Source organism: Elephantulus edwardii, unplaced genomic scaffold, assembly GCF_000299155.1.
Source record: "Elephantulus edwardii isolate Elephantulus edwardi_28Jun2011 unplaced genomic scaffold, EleEdw1.0 scaffold00001, whole genome shotgun sequence".
NCBI lineage: Eukaryota > Metazoa > Chordata > Mammalia > Macroscelidea > Macroscelididae > Elephantulus > Elephantulus edwardii.
Genome location: NW_006399751.1, coordinates 43,537,762 through 43,562,856, shown reverse-complemented (window position 1 = coordinate 43,562,856; position 25,095 = coordinate 43,537,762). Strand labels below are relative to the sequence as shown.

Here is a 25,095-nt window from a genome sequence, read left to right as displayed (position 1 = left end):
CCCAAAATCTCTGTAAATGTTTATGAAAATTAATAAAATATAATTATAGAAAGAAAAAAAAAGTTTAAACGATATCATCAATCATAGGCTGTGTCCCTCTGTGCTATTCTCAAAATCATATAGGTAGTGAAGGTAAAAATCACCATTATTTATCCTAGGATATTTAATCTTGTTTCTTCCAAGTTGAGAAAGTGTCACTGTCTCCCTAGCAACTTTAAAGACTGCCATTCAAAGAAACAGCAAGTTAAACCTTTCCCTCTAAACATGTTGTTATGATTCAAACCAACTAACAGCTGACCTTCCCGAGGGTTTTCAGAGGCAGTTAAATACATGGGAAGAGACTGCACATCTTTCTCTTGCAGAGCAGCTGGTGGATCTGAACTGCCGTTCTTTTGGTTGGTAGTGCAACTTCTTACCAATCTACTAACCTTAAAGGGAAATTTTATGACAAATTGTCTTTAGAAATTATTTCTTTTAGGTAGCCTTTGCTAGTTCTTAGAAAAACAGCTTGTGGGTTCTTTCTAAGAAACCCTGAGAGTTACTTTTATCATGGTTCTCTGGAGAAGAAACTTAGGGAATGGTGTTCCCAAATGATTTTCTACCCCAGACAGCCCTTATGGGGGATTCCCCAGGTTGACTGACATGCCTGGGTAAGTTGTAGGTAAACGGAGTTGAAATTTTTTTATACATGTGTACCTCAATCTGCTTTGTGATTACTTTAAGTACCTTGCAATGACTGGTCAGTTTAGTCTTTGAATAATAATATTTAAAACACCCAAAACCAAACACACATAAACCTAATTGTGGAATCAATTCTGACTCTACCAAACCTGTATTGTTTCCAATATTATAAATCTTTATGGCAGAAGACTGGTCATCTTTTTTTCCCCATGGAGCAACTGGTGGTCTTTAAAGCCAAGAGAAAGGCAGTGGTCTCATATGGTAGAAAAATAAACCCACCAAAAGACTTCTAAAGAAGAGAGAAAACTTGCATGAAAATGTAAATTAACTGTTTATAAAAAAAAAAAAATCTTGCATGGAAGAATAAAATGTTGCTAAACAAGATACTAAACAATATATTTTTAACATAATAGATTACACAGTGATAAGATAGTGAACATTCATTTACACTTTGGGCACACTAGTGATATTCAAGACTAACCTAACCTTATTTAAATGTAATCAACTTTGCAATCAGCATCTTTATAGTATAACTTTGATTTTCACTATTTGATGAAATACCTTTGATTCCTCCATTTTGATTTCTTTGCATTTAAAATATATCTTTTATCCCTTTGTTACAAAGAAAGCTAGAGATTACCTTTTTCTCCCGATAAGGGGTTAATTATCTAAAAAGATCTATTATGGAGTTTGTCTTTTAATATGGCTTTTCTATTGTGGATGACTGTGAATGAGGGGGACAATTCCAAAGGGGCATGTTGGCTTATCCACAAAGGGACTGGCTATCTACCATCCCACAAGAGGATTGATCAGTCTTGCCAGTCACTTTACCCAGAAGAATCAGAATCCTCAAAAGCCAGAGAATAGAGACCTTCCCCACCCCAGTGAAAAGGAGACAGGAAATTGTAGGACACACTTTGGGATGGCAGCAGCCGCCATGGCTGAACTGAAGAACTGATGTGAGACGGGACTTTAGGGGGTGAGGAGGGGAAGTCAATATTGGCAGGACTGTGAACTTAGGAACACCACAAAATTTGAGGCTGAAGTGCCTTCATGCACAGTTTGGGAGCTGTCTTGGCTATATTTGGTTATTAATCTGGATTATAAACTTTTAACTTTCCCAGTATGATTCTGTGTGGTCTGTGAACTATCACATTGAATTTTGGACCCAGCAAAGCAGTAAGTAAGATTGGTGTTGAAATGAGTAAAAAGAGGTAGGGGAGTGTGGGCGACATGTCTGACCTCATGGAAATTGGTTTTGTATTACTGATGCTGTAGACAGGGATGGTTTCCCCCAGTGAAGCTGGTAAAAGTCAGATATGGCGCTTCCCATGGGGCCTTGCTCTTTTCACATCTATTAGCCAAAATCAGTTAGTTCATTTTTATCTTTCATCCTGGAAAAGTGGTAGATGAGACTTAAGAGGTCAGCTGTCCAGTAAGTACATTTTACACAGATGAGAAATAAATACTTTCTAAGTTCATGGTTACTTTTCAGAATTTCTTTTTCAGAGTTTGTAAGTTATTCTGTGTGATTTTTTTCTTCTTATAGGAAAGCAGTTTCACTGAATTTTATAAAGCTAACAGCAAAAAAAATCACTTGAAAACAGGGTATGTTTATCTCTACATGTAAACAAAGCAAACCCTCAAATTCTATCTGAACTCTTCAATACTAAAGCTTTGAGTGAGTATAGTAGGAATACGTCTGTACTCAGGAGTAAAAAACTATTCATGACAACAAGTACAAAGAATCATAAAACTATAAAGCTTTTATAAAACTATGAATTCTATAAATCCTTCTTCATGCATAATTGCAACTATGAAAACAGCCTTCTAAGTGGAAGGAGGGAAAACACTGCACTGATCAAGAGATCCTAGATCCTAGTTCTGCTTGGGCCCTGCATAATCCTTAGGGGGAAAAAAAGTGTTTCCTTGTTTATGAAATAAGAGACTCTGGACGATAATTAAGTTTGGTTCAAGACACAAAACTCTGATCGTATAAATATGAAAAAAATGACACAAAAATAAATGAGATTCTGATTAGTCTACAGCAGAAAGGGAACAAATCAATCAACAAAGATCTAAAGAACATGACCAACTGGGCTTAATTCAGGAATGCAGGGATGGTTCAATACTATAAATCAATGTAGCATGCCACATCAATAGAACAAAGAATCAAATGATATAGAAGCAGAAAAACATTTGATTAAAACCCTAAAGAAGATTGAAATAAAAGGGAAATTATTCAATATGATTCAGGGCATATATAAAAGCCAACAACCAACATTATACTATTATACATAATGGAGAAAAGACTCAACGCTTTCACCTTGACATCAGGAACAAGACAAGAATCTCTCACCACTTCTATGCAATATTATATTGGACCTGGCCAGAGCTATATGACAAGATATAAAAATAATTAGACTGAAAAAAAAAATTCAGACTAGAAAAGAAGAAAACAAAGTTATTTCTTAATTGCAGATGATACGATGCTGTAGTTATGCGCCATCGAATTGCTTGTGACTCATAGCAACCCTATGTACAAGAGCCCTAAACGCCGTTCTATCCTGTGCCAACCTCGCCATCTCAAACACACTCATTCCCACCTCTCCACTCACAGAATCGATCCTCCTCATTGAGGGTCTTCCTCTCCTGCACCGTCCCTCCACTCTGCCAAAGATGATGTCCCTCTCCAACGACCAGTCCCTCCTTGCAACATGTCCAAAGTATGTCAGACGAAGCTTCAGAATCCTTGACTCCAAGGAACATATTAGCTTCACCCTCTCCAAGACAAACTGGTTTGTTCTAGCAGTCCATGGTATATTCAACACTCTTCTCCAGCACCACAGCTCAAAGGCATTACCTCTCTTTCTATCATCCCTATTCCCTGTCCAACTCTCCGATGCATAGCACGTAATTGCAAAGACCATAGCGTGGATCAGGCGCATCTTAGTCTCCATCCTGATGTCACTGCACTTCAGTACTCTTGAAAGGTCCCTCACAGCTGACTTTCCCAATGTAACTTGTCTCCTGATTTCCTGGCTGCTGTTACTAAGAGTGTTGACTGTGGAACCAAGTAAACTAAAACTGTTAACTATGTCAATCTCTTCACCATCCATACTGATGCTGCCAATTGGCCCAGTGCTGAGAATCTTTGTTTTCTTAATATTGAGCTTCAATCCATATTGAAGACTGCAGTCCCTAACTTTCTGCAGCAAGCACTTCAGGTCCTTCTCAGTTTCAGCAAGCAGCGTTGTGTCATCTGCATAACGCAGGTTGTTGATGATTCTTCCACCAATCCTGAGGCCACATTCCTCCTCATATAGCCCAGAGTCTCTGCATACAGATTGAAAAGGTATGGAGACAAAATACATCCCTGATGGACCCCCTTCCTGATTTTAAACCATCCAGTGTCTCCCTGCTCTGTTCTAATGACTGCCTCTTGGTCCAAGTACAGGTTTCACATTAGCACAATCAAATGTTCTGGGATTCCCATTCTTCTCAGAGTCAGCCATAGCTTGTTGTGATCCACACAGTCAAAAGCCTTTGCATAGTCAATGAAGCACAGATAACACATTCTTCTGGTATTCTCTGCTTTCTGCCAAGATATGATGCTACATATAGAAAATATCAAAGAGTCCTTAAGAAAACATATAGAGCTAATTGGGAAATTAGGCAAAATTTCAGGGTATAAGGTTAACAAACAAACTCAGTGGGGTTTCTATATACCAGGAATAAGAAACATGAAACGGAAAGCAAAACTGAGTAAAATTCTGGCTCATAAACTCAACTCATTGCTCTCTCGCTGGAACCAACTCTCAATTGACCCTTCAGTGGGTTTCAGTAGAGCGACCATCTTTCTTCCAAGATGTTGCTGGATTTGAACTGCCTGAGAGGTGTGGCTTTTGGGTTAGCAAAGCAATTCCCTATGGATTAGGCCACTAGAGCTCTCCATATATAAATATGGCACCTGCAAAATTTTGCCCAACAAAATTTGACCTAAAAGAAATTTTAAAGCCACTTTCCAAATACTAATAATTAATACTCCCAGATGAACTAAGCTAATGAGAGCAAGTCAATTATAATCAGGGCCAGGAATAATAAAATATTCATTTTGCCAGAATGCTTACATGTTTCTTCTCTTCAAAACTGCTGGCATAATAATACAGAAATAACAGCACATAAACTAATCAGGGCTTTAGAAGTCTCTTGGTGGGGATATTTTTCTGCCACATACAACCACTTTCTTTCTCTTAGCTTTAAAAACCACACTCCCCTTTATTTTAATTCTGGTAATGCTCCTCTTACACTATTAACAAATCTGTATGGTTCTTTATATTACAGCATTGTTCTGGTTGATGAACAACCTTTTAACATGCATTATAAAATCTCTTTAGGCCTGGAGGAGTTGCCTTAAAGGATTTATTTAGGGGAGCTCTGGTGGCCTAGTGGCAAGGACCTGCAACTACAATCCCAGAGGCGCACAGTTCGAATCCACCAGATACTCTGCCGGGGAAGGAGGGACAATCTCCTCCTGTACCAGTCATATCTGATTTGACGGTGCACTCACACAAAAATAAAAAATAAAAAAAAAGGATTTATTTAAACATCAAAACTGAGGTCCACAGGATGAGGATGAGAAAAAGGGAGGGAAAGCTGTTCTTATCTTTGGGATATGGATGGGACCTTGGGGAGAACTTAGTTCTCTCCTAATCACTGCAAGCCTCTGAACTGGAGGTATTCCATATGAACAATGAGCTGGGAAAAGGTTGTTGTCGTTAGGTGTCATCAAGTATGACTCACAGTAACCCTATAAATAACAGATCTGAACCCTGTCCTATTCTATGCCAACCTCACACTCTTTGACACACTTGAGCCCATTGCTGCAGCTGCTGCTTCAATCCAGTTAGTTGAAGGAAAAAGTAACATGATAAACTTTTTTTAAGTGGATACTTTATGGACTTTCTCTTCAGCCTTTGTGAGAGTATAAAGACAGAGGATAAAGAAAAAAAATGAAATAGATGTCTGAAGAGACTCTAAATATTGCACTAGTACATCAAAAAGCCAAAACAAAGGGGAAATATGACAAACTAAAAGAGCTGAGCAGAAGATTTCAAAGGTTAGCTCAACAGGACAAAGAAAAGTATCATAATGGAATTGAGAAATTACTGTACATTCACACTACGCAGCACACAGGAGCAATCATTTTGCAAATTACTACCTAACAAGGGAGGGAGTACAGAGCATTATGCTGAGTGAACTAATTCAGTCCCATAAGGACAAATACTGTCTAAAAATCATTATTGTAAAGGGAGCTCTGGTGGCCTACTGGCAAGAAGATGCACTGCGATCCCAGAGGTACACGATTCAAATCCACCAGAGGCTCTGCTGGAGAAGGAGGGACAATCTCCTCCCGTACCAGTCAGATCCGATTTGACGGTACACAAACAAAAAATTAATTGAGAAGAAAAAAAAAGTCATTATTGTAGAACAAGTATGAGGATCCGAGGGAGGGGAGGGTAGAAGCAGGTGGGTGAGGATGGGTGGGGTGTGTGTGTGTGTGTTGTTAATCATAGGGTCACATCATTTGATAAGTGGAGGTGGTGCAGAAGGAAATGAGAAAGATCCAGTGTGAAAAACAATGTATTTGAACTTTGTAAATAAGCCAGTATAAAATGGAAAGGAAAAAAAAACAGACTTTATAAAAGACATAAATAGATGAACTACCAACTACTGACTGGGAAACCATACAGTCAACAAGAACCTAATAACCAAAATATATTAATAAACCTCAACAACTAAAAAAAGGCAATTTAATCACAAAATGGGGAATATACTTGAATGTTGTTGTTGTTAAATGTCATCAAGCTATGATTCCATAATCCTATGAATAATGGATCTGAACCCTGCTCTATGCTGTGCTATCATCATCATCTCTGACACACTCAAGCCTACCATTACTGTCACTGTGTCAATCTAACTCATTGAAGGTCTTCCCCTTTGTTGTTGATGCACCACCTTTCCAAGCATCAGATACTTTTCCATAAACAGACAATATTCTCTTCTTTCAGCCATTTCCAAAAAGGACATTCAAATGACTATGATGCTAATGAAAAGATTGTACATGACATTTAACAATCCAAGAAATGCAAACCAAGACCACAAAGAAATACCATTCTACTCTTTCAGGAATGGCTGAAATTAAAGGGAAAAACCAAAACAAAGCAAAAAAATAACAAATGTCAGTGACGATGGGGGAAACTGGACCTTTTACCCATTGCTGGTGAGAATGCAAAATTGTGTATCTGTTGTAGAAGTCAGTGTGGTGGTTCCTCAAAAGGCCAAAATGAAAACTACCATATGATCCAGGAATTCCACTTGTAGCCGTATACCCAAGAAACCTGAAAGCAGAGACTCACAGAGAGAGTCCACTGCAATGCTATTCACAATTATAAAAATGTAGAAACAACTCAAATGCTCACCTGCCCATCAATAAAAGAATGGACAAAAAAAAAAAAGACATACAATGGAATACTACTCAGCAGAACAAATGCAGTCTTGATTTATGCCACAGGAGGGATGGGCTCTGAAGACATTCATTAAGCTCAGTTTAATAAGCCAGTCATGAAAGAACAAACATTTTGTGACCTTATGTAATGCAAGAAAACAAATGTACAGAGATCAAATAAAGAATATCAGTGTTAATTTGGGGCAGGAGAGAGGGAGAAAATGGGGGCTAATGGTGATCGAAAAAGAATATTGGTTAAGGGTAGCTTTGCAAAGCCAATTAACATAACAGATGTTAATCAGCTACATACCTATTCAAAGTTGAATTGCCAAATGCTGTGATATACTTACAATGACAGGGGGTGAGAAAAAGTCCAGACGGCGTATGTTCAAACAAACAGTTCCCTGAATTTGATTCCTTGGTTAGAGGTTTACCGTCATGATTTTATGGGTCCACTCAGTCAGCCAGATTAATTAATTAATTATTTAGTACTTCCATTTACTTCCTACTTTGTTGCATAATGGCTTGAGTCTTTGAAAGCATCAATCATGCAACAACTGGCACAAACAAAAGGTGAAACAATTGGTTTCTATCCATTTGATGCAACAGAAGGAGGGAGCTCTGATGGGGTAGTCTGTATGAGTAGCTACCTCAAAGACCATACCTTCTAGCAGCTTGAATCTACTAGCAGGTCCACAGGAGAAAGAAAAGTAATCTCCTTCCATGCAATTTATAACCATGGAAACCCAATGGAGGGTCAGTTATGAGTCAGTTCCAGTTCCAACTCAAAGGCAACAAATATCCATTAACAAAGAAAGGAGAGTAAAGAACAGGAAGAAGGTATAGGTAGTGTGGCTAACTGCCTCCAGGAACAACTACTACTTTTCTCAAGAAACTAGAAGAACTGGGTAATGCCCAGCTAGCATTACTCAATATTTTTATCAATGTTCCTACAGAAGAATCCTTAATGTGAGAAAAGTAAAACAAAATGCAATTATCATGGACTCTAGACTTTCTGGAGGGTGGATATGGAGTTTACCTTTCACTGTCTTTCCTAGCCATAGTTTGACTTTGCCATGAAGATGGATGGGAATATGCTAATGGTGCCTGTTAGCCTTTACGCAAGGCTGTTAGCTAGTCTCACCATTAAATTAGAAATCCGGCAGCAGGAGAATTACACCTTCCCTGCCCATTACATCTTTTGCCCAGATGAAAAAGCAGTAGCAAGAAAATACTCCATGCTCTCTGAGAGGGACTAGACGTTCTCACTCCAGCTACACCTATGGCAGCAACATACATGACTGAACTAAAGATCTGATGTGAAATGGGACTTTGGGACTGCTATACCATTAGAACAAGAGCTAAGAGCCTTTGCCTAAGTTTGTTGGACAACTGGAGAGGGAGGTGTCATAACTCGCAGGACTGAGAAGTTTGTAACACTGGCTAAGACTGAAGGGCTAAACCAATTTTAGCAGAACTGAGAACTTTGTAACCCTGGTTTAAAGCCATGTGGCTCAAGGCTAAGGTGCCTGCATGTACATTTTAGGAGCTGTCCTGACTGTATTCTGCTACTAACCTTTGGATTTTAACCTTTTGATTTCCACAACATGGTTCTGTGTAGTCTGTGAGTTATCACATCAGATTCTGAACCCATCAATGCAGTAATACTGGTGATGAGTGGAAAGAGGTATGAGAGCCATGGTGGGATATCTGACTATGGGAATTGGTTTTGTGTTATTGATACTGTTGATGGAGACAGTTACCCTTTGTTAAGTTGATAAAGGTCATATATGGCCATCCCTACATGGCTCTTGGGAATGAACTAAGATAATTTTTAAAAACCTTAAACCCTTAGTGCAACAATGAATGAATCAAAATCCCAAATCTCAGCAAATGTTCATTAAAATTAATAAAATAAAAACCAAAAACCTTAAACCCTGGAATCATCTTAAAATCACATAATAGGTGCTACCATTTGTCTCTTCTCATCCAAAGCAGAGAAGGAGGAAGAAAATCACAACACAGGGAAACAACTAGTCCACAATACTAATGAACCCTCCAGAACCCCAACCTCCATGACCTTGAAACCAGGTACCACTTCTGATCGTACTTAATCACATTAGAAGGTTCTAGAAAGAGTGAGAGAAAAATGTGGAACAAAATTTAAAATCATAAAAATTTCCAGGTTTTTATGAAGACAGGTTGAACCCTTCAGCCACCCTTTGAGCTTGGAACTAAACACCCTGTAGTACATCTTTCAGCCGAACAACAGACAGGATTAAAAGGTGAGCAGTAACACCAGCGAGCACTCAGTCCTTACAATCAACCAACCATACAAAATCAAAAGGGTAACATTTACCTAGGGGCAAAAAGGGATAGAGCTGGATGAATGGAAACAAGAACTACAAGGAGGAAGTGGGATGAGTGCTGTTAGAGTGACTGCACTATAATCAGTATCACAAAATAAAATGGGAGGGAGAACCTCCCAAAAACCAAAAACAAAAACCCCCAAAATGGGTAAGAATGGTTATTTTATTCTTTATACTTCATTCAAATCATAATAAAAAGTTGGAAAAATCAAATAAACAACAAAAAAAACCCCTAACTACAGTTTAATTTAACTAGTAAAAAAAAGTGTGCCTTAAGACTTATGCCCCTTTATGAATATCAAGCAGGTAACAGCAATTTGAAAGGTTAAATACAACTTCGGAGGACAACAGTGAGTTTATGCTGACTGGAAAGAAACAACTGAGGAAAGGTAATGAGAAAAGTTGAGTAACTTGAAGCAGGCAATTAGCATCTCTTGAAAGTACATGTATATTTTGCTGTGTATCTTCTCAACTGCTACTGGATAGGGAAGACAGATGGTGAATTGAGTAGGTGGGAGTAGAAGTGAAAGCTGGTGAATCAGGGAAAAGAGGTGGGTCAAAAACACACACTTGCCAAGGGCGTGGACAACACAGAATCTATTGGGTTTTTCTACTACTGGGAAATATCTTTAATTGGCTCTTCTCTGTAAAATGCTTGTCTGTCAGATAATGTTCTAAATCTGAGCATTCAAATTAAGACGGACTAGGAAGGACTGGCCATCCACTTCTGAAATAGCTGGCCTTTGAAAACCCTATGTACAATAGTGCACGCTTAGACTAACAAATATGGCAACTGGGGCTGAGCACTCAAGTATAGAAACACAAAGTAGGAGGAATAGCTGTTAAGTAGACACTAGTTCTTTTTTTTTTTTTTTTTAATTTTGTGTACGTGTACCGTCAAATCAGATCTGACTGGTACAGGAGGATATTGCGCCTCCTTCACCGGCAGAGCATCTGGTAGATTCGAACCGTGTTCCTCTGGGATTGCAGTTCAGTTTCTTGCCACTAGGCCACCAGAGCTCCCCTAAGTAGACACTAGTGATTGGAACATGGAATATGAGAACAATGAATGTAGGAAAATTTAATATTGTTAAGAAAGAAATGGAACACATAAATATTGACATACTAGGTACTGGTGAAATGAAATGGACTAGCATGGGACATTTTGAGTCAGAAGATTATCTGATCTACTATCCTGGAGACAAAAAAGTGAGGAAAAATGGGGTTGCTTTCATAGTTAAAAAAGTCATTTCTAGATCTGTCTTGAAATAAAATGTTGTGAGTGGCAGGATAATATCCATACGCATACAAGGAAGTCCAGTGAATACCACCACCATTCATATATATGCACCAAAAACCAGAACCAAAGAAGAGGAAATTGAAGATTTCTACCAACTTTTGCAGTCAGAGATTGATCGAACATACAATCAAGATGCATTAATGAGTGACTGGAAAGCAAAAGTCGGGAATAGAGAAGAAGGATCAGCAGTTGGAAAACATGGACTTGGTGACAGAAATGAAGCTAGAGATAGAACGATAGAATTTTGCACAACGACTTATTCATTGCAAATACATTTTATAAGAAACATAAATGCAGGCTATACACATGGATTTCACCTGATGGTATGCATAGGAGTCAGATCAATCACATCTGTGGAAAGAATCGCTGCAGAAGCTCAGTATCAGCTGTGAAAACTAGGCCAGGTGCTGATTGTGGAACAGATCATCATCTACTCATATACAAGTTCAAGCTTAAGCTGAGGAAAATTAAATCAAGCCCATAGGAACCAAAATTTGACCTTGAGTCTATCCCAACTGAATTTCAAAACCATCTCAGGAGCAGGTTTGAGGCCTTGAACACTAATGTGCGAAGACCAGATGAGTTATGGGAGGATATCAAGGACATCATGCAGGAAGAATCCAAAAGGTCACTGTAAAGACAGAGGAGGAAGAAAAGACCCAGTTGGATGTCAGAAGGCACTCTGAATATTGCACTAGAGCAAAGGGAGGAAATCAAGATATTAACGAGTTGAACAGAAGATTGGACCAAGAGGCAGTCATCAGAACAGAACAAGGAAACAATGCATGGTTCAAAATTGGGAAGGGGGTGTGCCAAGGACGTGGCCTATCTCCCTAACAGATTATCTAGGAGGCTGGGCTGCATGAGGAGAAGTGTGGCATCAGGATTGGAGGTAGACTCATCAACAATCTGTATTATGCAGAGACACAACCCAGCTTGCTGAAACTGAGGAGCACCTGAAGCGCTTGCTGCAGAAGGTCAAGGACTGCAGCCTTCAATATGGATTGAAGCTCAACATCAAGAAAACAAAGATTCTCACCACTAGGCTGATTGGCAGCATCATGATAGATGGTGAAGAGACTGAGATTGTTAATGGCTTCAGTTTGCTTGGCTTCACAATCAACACTCTTGGTACCAGCAGCCAGGAAATCAGGAGACGAAATTGCATTGGGAAAGTCTGCTGTCAGAGACCTCTCCAAAGTACTGAAGAGCAACAATATCAGTCTGGAGACTAAGGTGCACCTGATAACACGCCATGGTCTTTGCAATTACTTTTTATGGTTCAGAGAGCTGGACAATGACTAGGGGATTATAGAAGGAGAATTAATGCCTTTGAGCTGTGGTGCTGGAGAAGAGTATATAACAGACCATGGACTGCTAGGAGAACAAACTAATTCGTCCTGGAGAGGGTGAAGCCAGGCTGCTCCTTGGAGCAGGGATTCTGAAGCTTCATCTAACATACTTTGGATATGTTGCAAGGCGGGACCAGTCCTTGGAGAGGGACATCATCCTTAGGAGGGTGGAGGACAGCATAGGAGAGGAAGACCCTCCATAAGATGGATTGATTCAGCGACTGGGGTCATGGGGCTAAGTGTGTCAGAGACAATAAGAATGGCCCAGGATAGAGCAGGGTTTAGGGCTGTTGTACATAGGGTCGCTATGAGTTGCAGGAGACTCAACAGCACATAACCACCACCAACAGCATGACAACAAAATAGAATTTAAGGGAAAAAAAGAACTGAAGGGAAAACAAGCCTAAGAACAATTTATCCTGATAAAGACTTTCTGTTATGTACCTTTTTCTAAACATTTTTAATCAATGCCGCCTCCTATTCTTTTCATTCTTAAGCAATCTACATTGTAAGATTTTCCCTAAGACTTGACTATTTGGCTAACTGGCTCTACTTTGAAAGAAATTAGAGATGTCTGCCTAACTCCGAAACAGATTTGTTAGCTCCTGTGTTTCAAAACAAGGGTCTGTATTCCTAATCTTTTGGTATGAATTATTTGTTTAAACATTATCTCTTAAGGACAATTGTTCCTAATGGGGCATTTTTTACCCCCCCTCTCAGAAGGAGATACTTAACAATGTCTAGAGAGTTTTAGGGAACTCTGGTGGCCTAATGGAAAGGAGTTACGCTGCCAATCCTAAAGCAGGAGGTTCACAATCATCAATTGCTCCAAGGGAGAATGATGGGCAATCTCCAAGTGATTTATTCAAGGCCCACTGGAGAGTCATTTATGAGATGGGTCTAACTTGATGGCAATGAGAGAGTATTTTGAAAAGAATTTTTGGTTGTTTCAATTAGGTACAGCAAACTGGCATGTAAGGAGTAGAGGCCAGGAATGTTGCTAAACATTCTACAATGCACAGAACAGAAAACGACCTATTGAGACAGAGAAACCTTCGTCTGAACAAGGGCAATGATTGTCACCTCTGGGTGGAGGAATGAAACTAAGTTCTTGTTTGGGAGATAGGAAAAAAAAAAGGTTATATAAAAGTACCAAATCCACCAGACGCTCTGCTGGAGAAGGAGGGGGCAATCTCCTCCTGTACCAGTCAGATCTGATTTGACAGTACACGTAAAAATAATACAATAAAATTAGAAAAAAAAAGTACCAATAAGCATACAACACACATGCATTAACATTCCTTATCTGAGTAGGGTAACAATTAGGAAGAACTACCTACCAAAGTTCTTGAGGAGAACAAGAAGGAAAAAAGGTTTGATAAACTCAAGAGTGATGGTGGTAGAGCAAAGTCTCATTTTCTTAAATCTGTGTACACAGCAACTACTATTTTTACTGAGTACCTCCTTTTTGTGGCTCACGTTGTTTCAAAACCTTCATCTCCACCATCTCCTTTACTCACAATAATTTCACAAGTCAAGGCAGCTCATACTGTTAATTTTTAATTTCTATATTAGGAGACTGAGGATCAGAGACATTAAATATCTTGTTCAAAGTTTCGGGGGTAAATCAGCCTATGGTGAAATAAGTAGAATCCAGGCTTAACTTCTACAGCCTTCTATGTCATCTTTCTGCTTCTGATCTAATAATCTGATTGTTCAGTACGGTTTTTCAGTGGGTAACTTAGATGACTGGTCATTATTTAGTACGCAAGATTATGAAACAGACCTCTAAAATCGGGTGAGATGAAAGATTGAAACCAAGGGGATCTGCTTCCCTTCAAGTTTTCTTAAAAATCTTAAAAGTAAATAGATAGCTATCTTTGCACAGGAGAGCAGTGTTCAGAAGCAACGATCCGAAATCTGTCGAGGGAGGGAGGCACTGAGGAACTTAGCAGCAATCTTTGGAGCATCCTTGTAAGAAGCTGCCCTGCAATCCGAAAGAAAAACAGTTCGAATCCACCAGTGGCTCCGATGGAGAAGGATGGGCAATCTCCCGAATGAGTAACTGCCTCTGAAAACCCACTGGAGGGTCAGCTCCGACTCAAAAGGACATTAACTATAATAGCAGCAGTCTTTACAGTTTAAGGATTCAGTCTTTAGCTGACAGAACCGTTGAAGGCTAGAAAATAACCGCCGTGGACCAGCTTTGTCAGCGGGTTTCTCAGGGAAGAAGAAAGAGAGCACTAGGGCTACCCACTTGGATAAGCCGCGAAGACCCTGGGGTCTCGGAGACACCCTCACGTTCGTGCTTACCTCCAGCAGCCCCTAGAAACGCAGCCCACCTTGGACCGATCCCTCCCGCGGTCGCTTTACTCACTTTTTTGATATTGGATTTGGAGGCAGGATGAAAGTCCTTCTTGCACATAAAATTGGCGAAGGATTTCCCCATCTTGGAGCCGAACTAAGGAAGACAGCATCCAGACCTGGGAGCAACGTAAACAAAATTCGCCTGTAACCGGAACTGAGACTCTGGTAGTAGGGGGAACTTCCGAGGTTAAAAGTGACAGCTTCCGGCAACTCGCGTCTCAGCAGGCTGCTCCCGGCCGCTTGGGCAGCTCACGGCGGGGGAAGTTCCGAGGCCAGGTGAGGGGCGTGCATGGGGAGGGGCGTGCATGGAGAGGGGCGTGCACGGAGAGGGGCGTGCATAATCCGGGTGGGAGCCCGGAAGGTTGGGGTCGCGGCGCGATGGGCTCGCTTGCTGCACAGTGTCCCGCCCGCGTGGTTTGCAGTGGGTGGCCGTGGCTCTTCGAAAAGTATTTGAAGTCCGAGCCCCGTTACTTTCTGTTAACTCTAATTCGAGTGATATGAATTTCCTTGGATTGTAGGTATGTATGGCTATGGTAGCATCGCTGCTTTGGATAAGGGACAAATGTGATGTTTCTGAAAATTACTGCCAGAGTGAAGCACTATAAACTAGAATGCCATCTTCATGAGAGCTAGACCCTGTCTCTTGACAGCCGGGTGGCGCCTGACGTAGACAGGTGCTCCACAATTGTGAATGTTGAAGACGTGTTGTTGTTGTTGTATGTGGTCAAATTGGTTCAGCCGCACAGTTGTCTCCATGTGTCAGATACAGGGCAGCACAGGGTTTTTTGGCCATAAGCTTCACAGGAACAGATCTGAGGTCTTTTTGTCGAGGAGTTTCTGGGTGAGTTGGATCAGCTAGACTTTTGGTGAGGAGCTCAGCTTTTAACCATTGTATCACCAGAAAAACAAACCAAGCCGATTGCTGTAAATAGATTCTGATTTACAGTAACCCTGTAGGACAAAGTAGAAATGCCCCATAGGATGTCAAATGTTAATCTTTATAAAGGCAGACTGCCACATCTTTCTCCTGCTGAGCAGTTAGTGGATTCCAACCCCTTACCTTTCTCTTATCCCAGTTGCTTTATTCACCGTGTCATCAGGGCTTCTTTGAAAATGCTTACTCACTGCCTTTGACTAGATTCCAATTTATAGTGACCCTCTAGGAGGGAATAGTACTGACCGATGAGGTTTGTAAGGCCTGGGCCAGTAAAATGATAAAACACTCCCAGCTTTCAAGGATCACTGTCCACTACTCCAGATTGTGGTCTTCACAACCGTAGAGCAGAGTACCAATCCCCAAACCAAATCCATTGCTGTTGAGTCAGTTCTGACACGGTGACACCATGTGTTTCAGAGTAGAACCTTATGGCGCCCCCTGCTGATGCTCTGATGGTGTAGTGTGCAATGCACGGGACTAACCCAAAGATCAGTGTGAATCCTCCATCAGCACTGTGGGAGAAAGGTATTCATGCAGTCAGTCTGTACAGAATAACATACAGCTTTGGAAACTCAACGGAGTCGAAACCAACTCGACGGTCATATTTTATTTTATTTTCTGCCCGTGCAGCAATTAAAACCAACCAGCTGCTTCATAAAGATTGCAGCCTTGGGAACGCTGTGGGGAAGTTTTATTCTGTCCTTTACGGTTAATGAATTGACTCAACAGCAGTGGGTTTTGTTTGTTTAAATAAGCAAAGGATTTTTTTTTTTTTAAAAAAGACAGTTTAAAGTAACAAATCACTAGGCTCTTTTCCTGCAATTCTTTTAGGCAAACAAGGTTCTAAATACAGAAAGTGAAAAGAGAGGTAGGACTTTAGGAGAGAAAGACCTCAAAGGATAAATTCGATTTACAGAACAAGAAGGAGGTACTTCCCATTGCCATTATCTGATTGATTCTTGTAGTACAAAATTGATTCCTAAACCATTTTTGAGCTGATTTTAATACTACAGTACACAAAGTTTAAAACTTTTATCAAGACCTTTTATTAGAAAATATTCCTTTTTAAGAATGTAAAATTCTTTGCTTTAAATTTTACTGAAAATATTTTTTCTTTTAAAACTTGTGTCTGATTCTTTAGTTTTTAAAAAACAACAAGATGAAACCTTGCTCCTGTGACACCTTTGTGGCATTACCTCCAGCAACAGTTGGTAACAGGATTATTTTTGGAAAAAATTCAGATAGGCTCTGTGATGAAGTTCAAGAGGTAGTTTATTTTCCTGCTGCAGTTCATGATAACGTGGAAGAACATCTTAAGGTAAGTGATATATATTTTTTCTTAGCAGTTTAGTTCTTTAAATAGTTATTTCTGTCATTGTGGTGTTCTTTGGTGCCATCAAGTTGGCTCCAACTTACAGCAACCACGTATGTACAATAGGACAAAGCCATGGCCCATCCTGCATGGACCTTACAGCCTCAAGGTGCTTAAGCTCATTGCTGCAGTCACGGTGTCCATCCATCTCATTGAGTATTTTCCTCTCCTTCACTTTCCCTATGTTTTTCCAAGCAAGATGTCCCTTTTCAGGGACTAGCCCTCTTAATATAGTGCTCCAGAGTACGTGAGATGAAGTCTCACCATATATGCTTCTAAAGAACATTCTGACTATAGTACAAGACAGATTCGTTTGTTCTTCACCCCCCACCGCTTGCCACCACATCATTAAGTAGTTATTTGGCAGAGACTTCTTGTTAAGGAACCTTGGTATCACAGTTTGATTGCTAACTGTAAAGTTTGAAGTTGGAATTTACTTAGCAGCTTCACAGAAAAAAAGATGAGGCAGTCTCCCATCAAGATTCACAGACTTGGGAATCCAATGGAGGGTTGCTGAGTGGAAACCAACTCAAACACAGTGGGTTTTGGTTTGGTTCTTGTTAACTACCATTGAGCCAGTCCCAATTTATGGCACCACATGCAAATCACAAGGAGATGCTCCCTGGCCCCAGACCATCTCCACCATCCATTTGTATATTTCTGCCATTAACTAAGTAACACTGGAAACCAGCCTTGAGAACTGCTTTCATAAACTCCAATTTACATGCTCAGCAAAAAGTTTCAAGTACAACTAGATAAAATCTCTCTTAGCTTTCATAACCACCTGTTCTTCTCTGCATGGGCTTTGTGTGTTATCTGTAGCTTGGTTAATGTGTATGTCTTGGTTTCTTGAGAGAAAGATTTGTATTTCATTCATCTTTGTAACTAATATGTCTCTTAGCAGATGGCTTTATAATCAGAGATACTCAGAAAATATTTGGATGAATAAATGCTATAGGGTCAATTCTAAATTGGTCTTGAGAGTAATGCTTTTATTGTTCAATTTCTTAGTTTGGTTATATTTCATATACCCTTTCCATAATGGTTATGTTTTCAGGTTGATTTTTTAAATTCTGAATTTTGTTTCTCTTTCTTTTGTTTTGTGTCTGTTGCTGTAACTTTCTTTACAGTGTACTTACATAGAAATTGTGCAAGTGCCTGAGACATATGCTGTTGTCCTTAGTCGTCCAGCGTGGTTGTGGGGGGCAGAAATGGGAGCCAATGAACATGGCGTTTGCATTGGGAACGAAGCCGTGTGGGGAAGAGAAGAAGTCAGTGATGAAGAGGCTCTCCTGGGCATGGACCTTGTCAGGTTATTTTTATGTTACTACTTTTGTAAAATAGAATATGCCTAAGTTTAAAATTTTGATGTAACTTATATATGTTTTATCTTTTAATTTTTTTCTCCTCTTCATATTCTTATATTTTGTATCCAAAATGTTCCATAGTATCTTTTCAAAATTCTCAGATGTCATTTGTTGGTAGAAAGAAAAGAGTTAAGAGATTTTGGTTCATTGGAAATTCTTAATGTACTTTATAAAAAATTATCTTAATTCTCACAATAATTTTACAGGGTAATTTGAGATAGCGTATCTGCAGCTCAGATATGGGTAGGTACCTTCCCAATACTTTATAGAATTTTCATTTCAACATAGTTTGTCTAAAAAAAAGGAATTCTGATGGTTCGGTGATTAAAGTTCTAGGCTGTTATCCAAATCCACTAACTACTACACTGACAAAGATCTACAGTCTGCTTTAAATTATAGTCTTGGAAACCATGGGCAACTCTGTTCACTGGGGTCACTGTGAGTCAAAATTGACTCAGTGTCAGTGATTTTAGTTTGTTGGGTTGGTTTTTTTTTTCCATCCAAAGCTTTCTATTTCATGATTCCTTTTCTAATTTTGGAAGGAAAAGTTTAGTAGTTAGATTTCATTTACCTGCTTCTCGGAAAGAAGTTTTATTTTGAGCACAAGCACAAAATATCCTGAGCAGGAAATTATTTAATAAAAAAAAATAATGAGAATTTATTTTAATCTGAGAATTTTTTTAAAATTTTAGGCTTGGCCTTGAAAGAGCTGATACAGCGGAAAAAGCCCTCAGTGTCATTGTTGATTTGTTAGAAAGATATGGCCAGGGTGGAAATTGTACAGAGGGTGGTATGGAATTCAGTTACCACAACAGCTTCCTGATAGCTGATAGGAATGAAGCTTGGATTTTGGAGACAGCAGGGAAGTACTGGGCAGCAGAAAAAGTACAAGGTATGGATAACTTTCTATAATTTATTTTGTTTTGCAATAATAAAATCCCACTGTAATTTAAAACACTGCATGCAATTTTTTTCATTCATGTTTATAATTCAGTGCAATGAAAGATTGATTTGCAGAGCAAATTAAAGAAAAACCTATGTCAAAGAATATTGTGGTGTTAATAGGAGCTGTTGAGTTGACCATGAGTCAAAGGGACCCTGTGAACAATATCTTTGAGCTCTACCCTATCCTGTGTCATCCTCATCATCTCAAACACACTCGAGTGCATTGTTACAGCACTGTGCCAGTACATCTCTTTGAGGCTTCTTCCCTCTGTTGCTGACCCTCCACTTTTCTCTTCCAAGGACAGGTCCCTCCTAACAACATGTCCAAAGTGTGTGAGACAGAGTTTCACTATCCTTCCCTCTGAGGAGCACCCTGGCTGAACCCTCTCTAAGACATAATTGGTTTGTTCTCTTGACAGTCCTCTTCCCTAGCATCATAACTCAAAGGCATCAATTATTTTCTCATCTTTATTCACTGCCCAAATCTCAGATGTATAGCAAGTAACTGTGGCTTGGATCTTGGGTACCTTAGTCTTGAAACTTACATCCTTGCTCTTCAGCACTTTGGAGTGGTCCCTGACTCCAGGCTTTCCTAATGCAACATGTCTTTTTATTTTATTTATTTTTGCCACAACATGTCTTTTTAAGAGCAAGAGAAAAAGGGGGAGTTATCATGAAATTACAAATTTTATATAACTTTGGTATATATCCTGATCTGTGCTTTTTACTTAAAATTCCTTAGTATTTCTTCTTTTTACTTTGGCCTAAACGCCAAAATTTAATCATGTGTAGGTAGAGAGATGTGGGAGTGAAGCTGTGCACTAGTATCTGGTGATTAGTTAGGATTTGTTGATTTCATAGCTTTTTACTGTGTCTGAATGAAAACAATTTTAGTAGCACTGAGTAAAACAGCACATTCTTACTATTTTATAATGCTCTTCATTTCCCCCAAAATTTCTTTACTGTTGTTTCCGTTTTCAAGTGAGAAAAGCCAGGGAAATAAAATGACTTTAAGGATGAATGATTGAGAGACTTGAAATGTAAGTCTTTCAGTCCTGCCACTCAGTCTGCCATTCTTTCCACTAGAGCACAGTCCTGCGTTCAGTCATAGTCAGATGCTTCCTGTTTGCTTGTCTCCTGGATCTTCTAGCTTTACTAGAGAAATAAGAGAGACATATGACAATGTTAAGTGGTACAGACACATGGCTGTTGTGAAAACACAGAGAAAGGAACGTTCCTGTAAGCTGGGGTATTTGGAAAGGCTTCATGGAGGTGGCCTTGTGCATTAGAGAAGTTGGTGGTTATTTTTCAAAAAACGCTTTTTTTTTTAAAATTTTATTATTTTTGTGTGCGTGTACCATCAAATCAGATCTGACTGGTACAGGAGGAGATTGCCCCTCCTTCCCTGGCAGAGCATCTGGTGGATTCGAACCGTGCACCTCTGGGATTGTTCAAAAAACGCTTTTGGACAATTGTTTTAATAGAAATTGATCTTGGAAATTTTGCATGTATGTTTGCTTATATGTATGCATTAAAATAATATTGAAACTATTTTTCTTATTATGATAATTGGTCTGATTGTACCAATGGATACTTACTTTTATTATAATTTTTTTAAATTTTTTATTATTTTTTGTGTGTGTACTGTCAAATTGGATCTGACTAGTACAGGAGGAGATTGCCCCTCTTTCTCCAGCAGAGCACCTGGTAGATTCGAACTGCATACCTCTGGGATTGCAGTGCGGATACTTACTTTTTTAAGTGTGTTACATGCAAGAGAGAAATAAGTAAATATATTCTATTGCAAAAGAGTTCCAGTTGGCCATCTCAAAAGATACTTTCATTGGTTCTACTTATCTAGTTGTGGATTAACCTTGCCACCTTTTTTCTCTATTACCAAATTATTCCAAGAACTAAAGCTTTCTATCTACTAGATCAGGTATTGATTTGATTCGGATTAGATGTTGTTGTCATTGTTGTTATGTGTCATCAGTCAAGTCACCTATGACTCATAGTGACCCTATGCACGAAAGCCCTAAACCCTATTCTTTCCTGTGCCAATCCTGTTGTCTCTGACACACCTACACTCATTACCCCAGTCACTAAAGCTAGATTAGATAGTATTACTAATATGTGCAGTCGAGTGGGAATCAAGTCATACTGATTCTTTTTGTGTGTGTGTTTGAGAAAAATTTGTATTTAGAATTAGCCAGCTGGACTCAGTTTAGATGATCCCAATTTTGTTGGCAACAACCAAACCATCCTAGTCAAGAGCAAGTCGAACATAGGCCTTTTTCTCGCCATCAGGTCTAATCAAGGTGTTGACCTTAGTCACATCAAGGTCATGGAGCTTCTTTACAGCTTGTTTAATTTGGTGCTTGTTGGCCTTGACATCCACAATGAACACAAGTGTGTTATCTTCTATCTTCTTCATGGCTGACTCAGTGGTCAGGGGAAATTTGATGATGGCATAGTGGTAAAGCTTGTTTCCCCTGGGGGTGCTCTTCCAGGGGTATTTGGGCTGCCTTTGGAGTCTCAGTGTCTTAGGCCGCCAGAAAGTGGGGGACATGCAGACCTTCTTCTTCTTCTTTTTTTTTTTTTGGCTGCGGATGCCCTTCAGGACTGCCTTCTTGGCCTTTAATGTCTTTGCTTTGGCTTCAGTTTTGGGAGGGGCAGGGGCTTCCCTCTTCACTTTTGGTACCATCTTCGTAGAAAGGCATAACTGATTCTTGAGGGGGTGGTTTTCAGGGGCAGTAAATCATGTGGGAGGAGATTTCCTGTCTTTCTCCCATGGAGCAGCTGATGGATTAGAATAAATTGTCTTTGGGTTGGCAGTTCAGCTAGGTCATCAGAACTCCCTACAAAATATGGAATTTCCTGGAGAATCAGAACCAATATGTTTGTGTCTGTATGTATAACATGAAGAATTCTTGTGATGATGGAAATATGCTATATTTTGACTGTAAATCCCAATACCTTCATTGTGATATTAGTATATTAAGACTCATCTTGTAAGATGTGACTATTGGGGGAAACCGAATGATGTGTATACGAGATCTCTCTACGTTACTTCTTACTACTATGTACAAATATGTAAAGATCCCAAAATAAAAAGTTTGCTTTAAAAATAATTATTATCTTTAGTATGTCATACATGGTACAAAATTTACAAATACATATAAGCTCTGGTGGCCTACTGGCAAAAAGCTGCACTGCAATCCGGAAGGCACACGATTTGAGACCATCAGCTGCTCCATGGGAGAAGGAAGGGCAGTCTCCTCCTGTGTGATTAACTGCCTCTGAACACCCACCAGAGGGTCAGCTGTGGGTCTGTTCCAACACTGTGGTACACAGTGATGACGACAATGTCAATATAGACTTGTACCTAACAACAATATATTTATATTTAAAAAATAATTAAGAATTATATGTACACAGCTATACCTTATACTAAACATTTTTTCTTCTCTCTTCTTTGATAACAGAGGGAGTTCGTAATATCTCGAATCAGTTGTCAGTAACAACTAAGATTGATCGGGAGCATCCTGACATGAGAAACTATGCTAAGCAGAAAGGTTGGTGGGATGGTAAAAAGGAGTTTGATTTTGCTGCAACATATTCATATCTTGACACAGCCAAGATGACAACTTCTTCAGGCAGATACTGTGAAGGTTACAAACTTCTGAATAAACATAGAGGTAATTTATCATTTAAGTACTATTAGAATGAAAAATTCCATTTTGTCTAGATAAAATGTGTTGTCAAGTCACCTGTGACTCATAGCAACCCTATGTACACAAGCTCTGAAGCCTGCCCTGTCCAGAGCCAGTCTCACTAATTCCGACACACCAACCCCCATTGCCCCAGTTACTGTATCAATCCATCTCATCCAGGGTCTTCCTCTCCTGTGCTGTCCCTCTACCCTTCTGAGCATGATGTACTTCTCCAAGGATCGATCCTTCCTGGCCACGTGCCCAAGGTATATGAGATGGAGCTTCAAAATCCTAGCCTCCAAAGAGGAACTTGGTTTCCCTCTCTTAGACCTATTTGTTTTCTTGGTGGTCCATGGTATGTTCAAGACTCTTCTCTCCTGCACCACAATTCAAAGGCATAAATTCTTCCTCTATCATCCTTAGTCTATTAACCAGCTCTCTGATGCATAGCAAGTAGCTGAGAAGATCATGGATTGGATCAGGCACATCTTAGTCTCTAGAATGACATTGTTGCTTCTCAGTACTCTGGAAAGGTCCCTCACAGCTCATTTACCTAATGCAGTTTGTCTTTTGATTTCCTGACTGGTGGTGCCAAAAGTGTTGATTGTGGAGCTGAGCAAGTTCTACTTGTTAACAACCTCAATCTCTTCTCCATCCATAATGGTGGTGTCAGTTGGGTCAGTGTTGAGAATCTTTGTCTTCTTGATGTTGAGCTTCAATCCATATTGAAGACTACAATCCTTGACCTTCTGCAGCAAGTGCTTCAGGTCCTCCTCAGTTTCAGCAAGCAGGGTGTGTCATCTGTATAACGTAGGTTGTTGATTAGTCTTCCTTCAAGCCTGATGCCACATTCCTTCTCAAGCCCAGCTTTCCAAATGATCTGAAAAGGTATGGAGACAGGACACATCCCTGACACACTCCCTTCCTGATTTTGAGCCATGCAGTGTTTCCCTGCTCGGTTCTGAGGAGGTCCAAGTATAGATTCTGCATAAGCACAATCAAGTGTTCTTGGATTTCCATTCTCAGTGTTAATCATAATTTGTTATTTTCTATACAGTCAAATGCCTTTGCATAGTCAATGAAACACAGACAGATATCCCTCTAGTACTCTTTGCTTTCTGTAAGAATGATAAAAATGGATTTTAAGGATTCATACATAGTCAAAGTATAAAAAACCAAACAACTTAGAATACTGTTAGTAGATTGCTGTGCAGACCAGTCCTTGGGGGAAAAAAGACGTCCTACTGGAAAAGGTGGAGGGTCAGAGAAAGAGAGGAAAACTCACAATAAGATGAACTGACACAGTGACTGTAACAGTGGGCTTGCAGCCTATCAGAAATAGGGAGGATGGTGCAGGATAGGGCAAGGTTCAGATCTACTTTTCATTGGGTCTATATGGCTCACGAGAACTCTGGTGGCCTAGTGGTAAGAAGCAGCGCTGCAGTTCTGAGGCACATGGTTTGAAACCATCAGCTGCTCTGTGTAAGAAGGATGAGCAGTCTTTTCCTGCATGACTTAACTGCCTCTGAAAACCTGCTGAAGGGTCAGCTCTGGGTAGGTTCCTATTACAACAACTATGAGTCATCATTGACTTAAAGGCATCTCATAACAACAATGTCGATTTAATAGCCAAAATGCAGTGGTATCACATAATTTATCAAGTAAATAAGTACTTGCAGTGGTTAGAATTCATAAAGTACTTATATGAAAAGTTACCGGGATCCTTGAATGAAATGAATGTAACTTTACTAAATTGTTATAATTACAAGATCATTGAGTCTTTCTTAGGTCTTCTTAAGGTTAGAAAATAGGTTATGTTTATTATTTTAAAAACAATAGTTACTTGGTTATTATTGAGATTTATACATCAATTCTGCAGTCTATGCATGTACCGTTTAGTGACACTGATTGCATTCGTTGAATTTTCCAACTATTTTCATTCTCCTTTTCAGAGTTTACCTGTTGACATAAATTCACTGCCCCCTTGTTGTCAAGTTGATCCTATTTTAAAAAGCAATTGCTCGGGGAGCTCTGGTGGCCTAGTGGCAAGAAGCTGCAACTACAATCCCAGAGGTGCATGGTTCGAATCCACCAGATGCTCTGCCAGGGAAGGAGGGGCAATCTCCTCCTGTACCAGTCAGATCTGATTTGACAGTACACGCACACAAAAATAATAAAAATTTT

The 25,095-nt window shown here is 39.6% G+C and overlaps 2 protein-coding genes across 2 annotated transcripts in view; one reads left to right on the top strand and one right to left on the bottom strand.

Annotated features, from left to right (window-relative positions):
- Positions 1–14,736, bottom strand: part of CIR1 (corepressor interacting with RBPJ, 1) — a 73,617-nt gene extending 58,881 nt beyond the window's left edge. The window contains exon 1 of the mRNA XM_006878965.1: positions 14,588–14,736. Within this exon, the coding sequence (XP_006879027.1) occupies positions 14,588–14,659 (72 nt within the window). The 5' untranslated portion in view covers positions 14,660–14,736. The remainder of the gene's footprint in view (positions 1–14,587) is intronic.
- Positions 14,737–16,664: 1,928 nt separating this feature from the next.
- The window catches only part of SCRN3 (secernin 3), a 22,318-nt gene continuing 13,887 nt past the window's right edge, over positions 16,665–25,095 (top strand). Inside the window, exons 1-4 of the mRNA XM_006878964.1 lie at positions 16,665–16,832; positions 18,017–18,198; positions 18,946–19,145; positions 22,684–22,896. Of these exons, the coding sequence (XP_006879026.1) occupies positions 16,674–16,832; positions 18,017–18,198; positions 18,946–19,145; positions 22,684–22,896 (754 nt within the window). The 5' untranslated portion in view covers positions 16,665–16,673. The remainder of the gene's footprint in view (positions 16,833–18,016; positions 18,199–18,945; positions 19,146–22,683; positions 22,897–25,095) is intronic.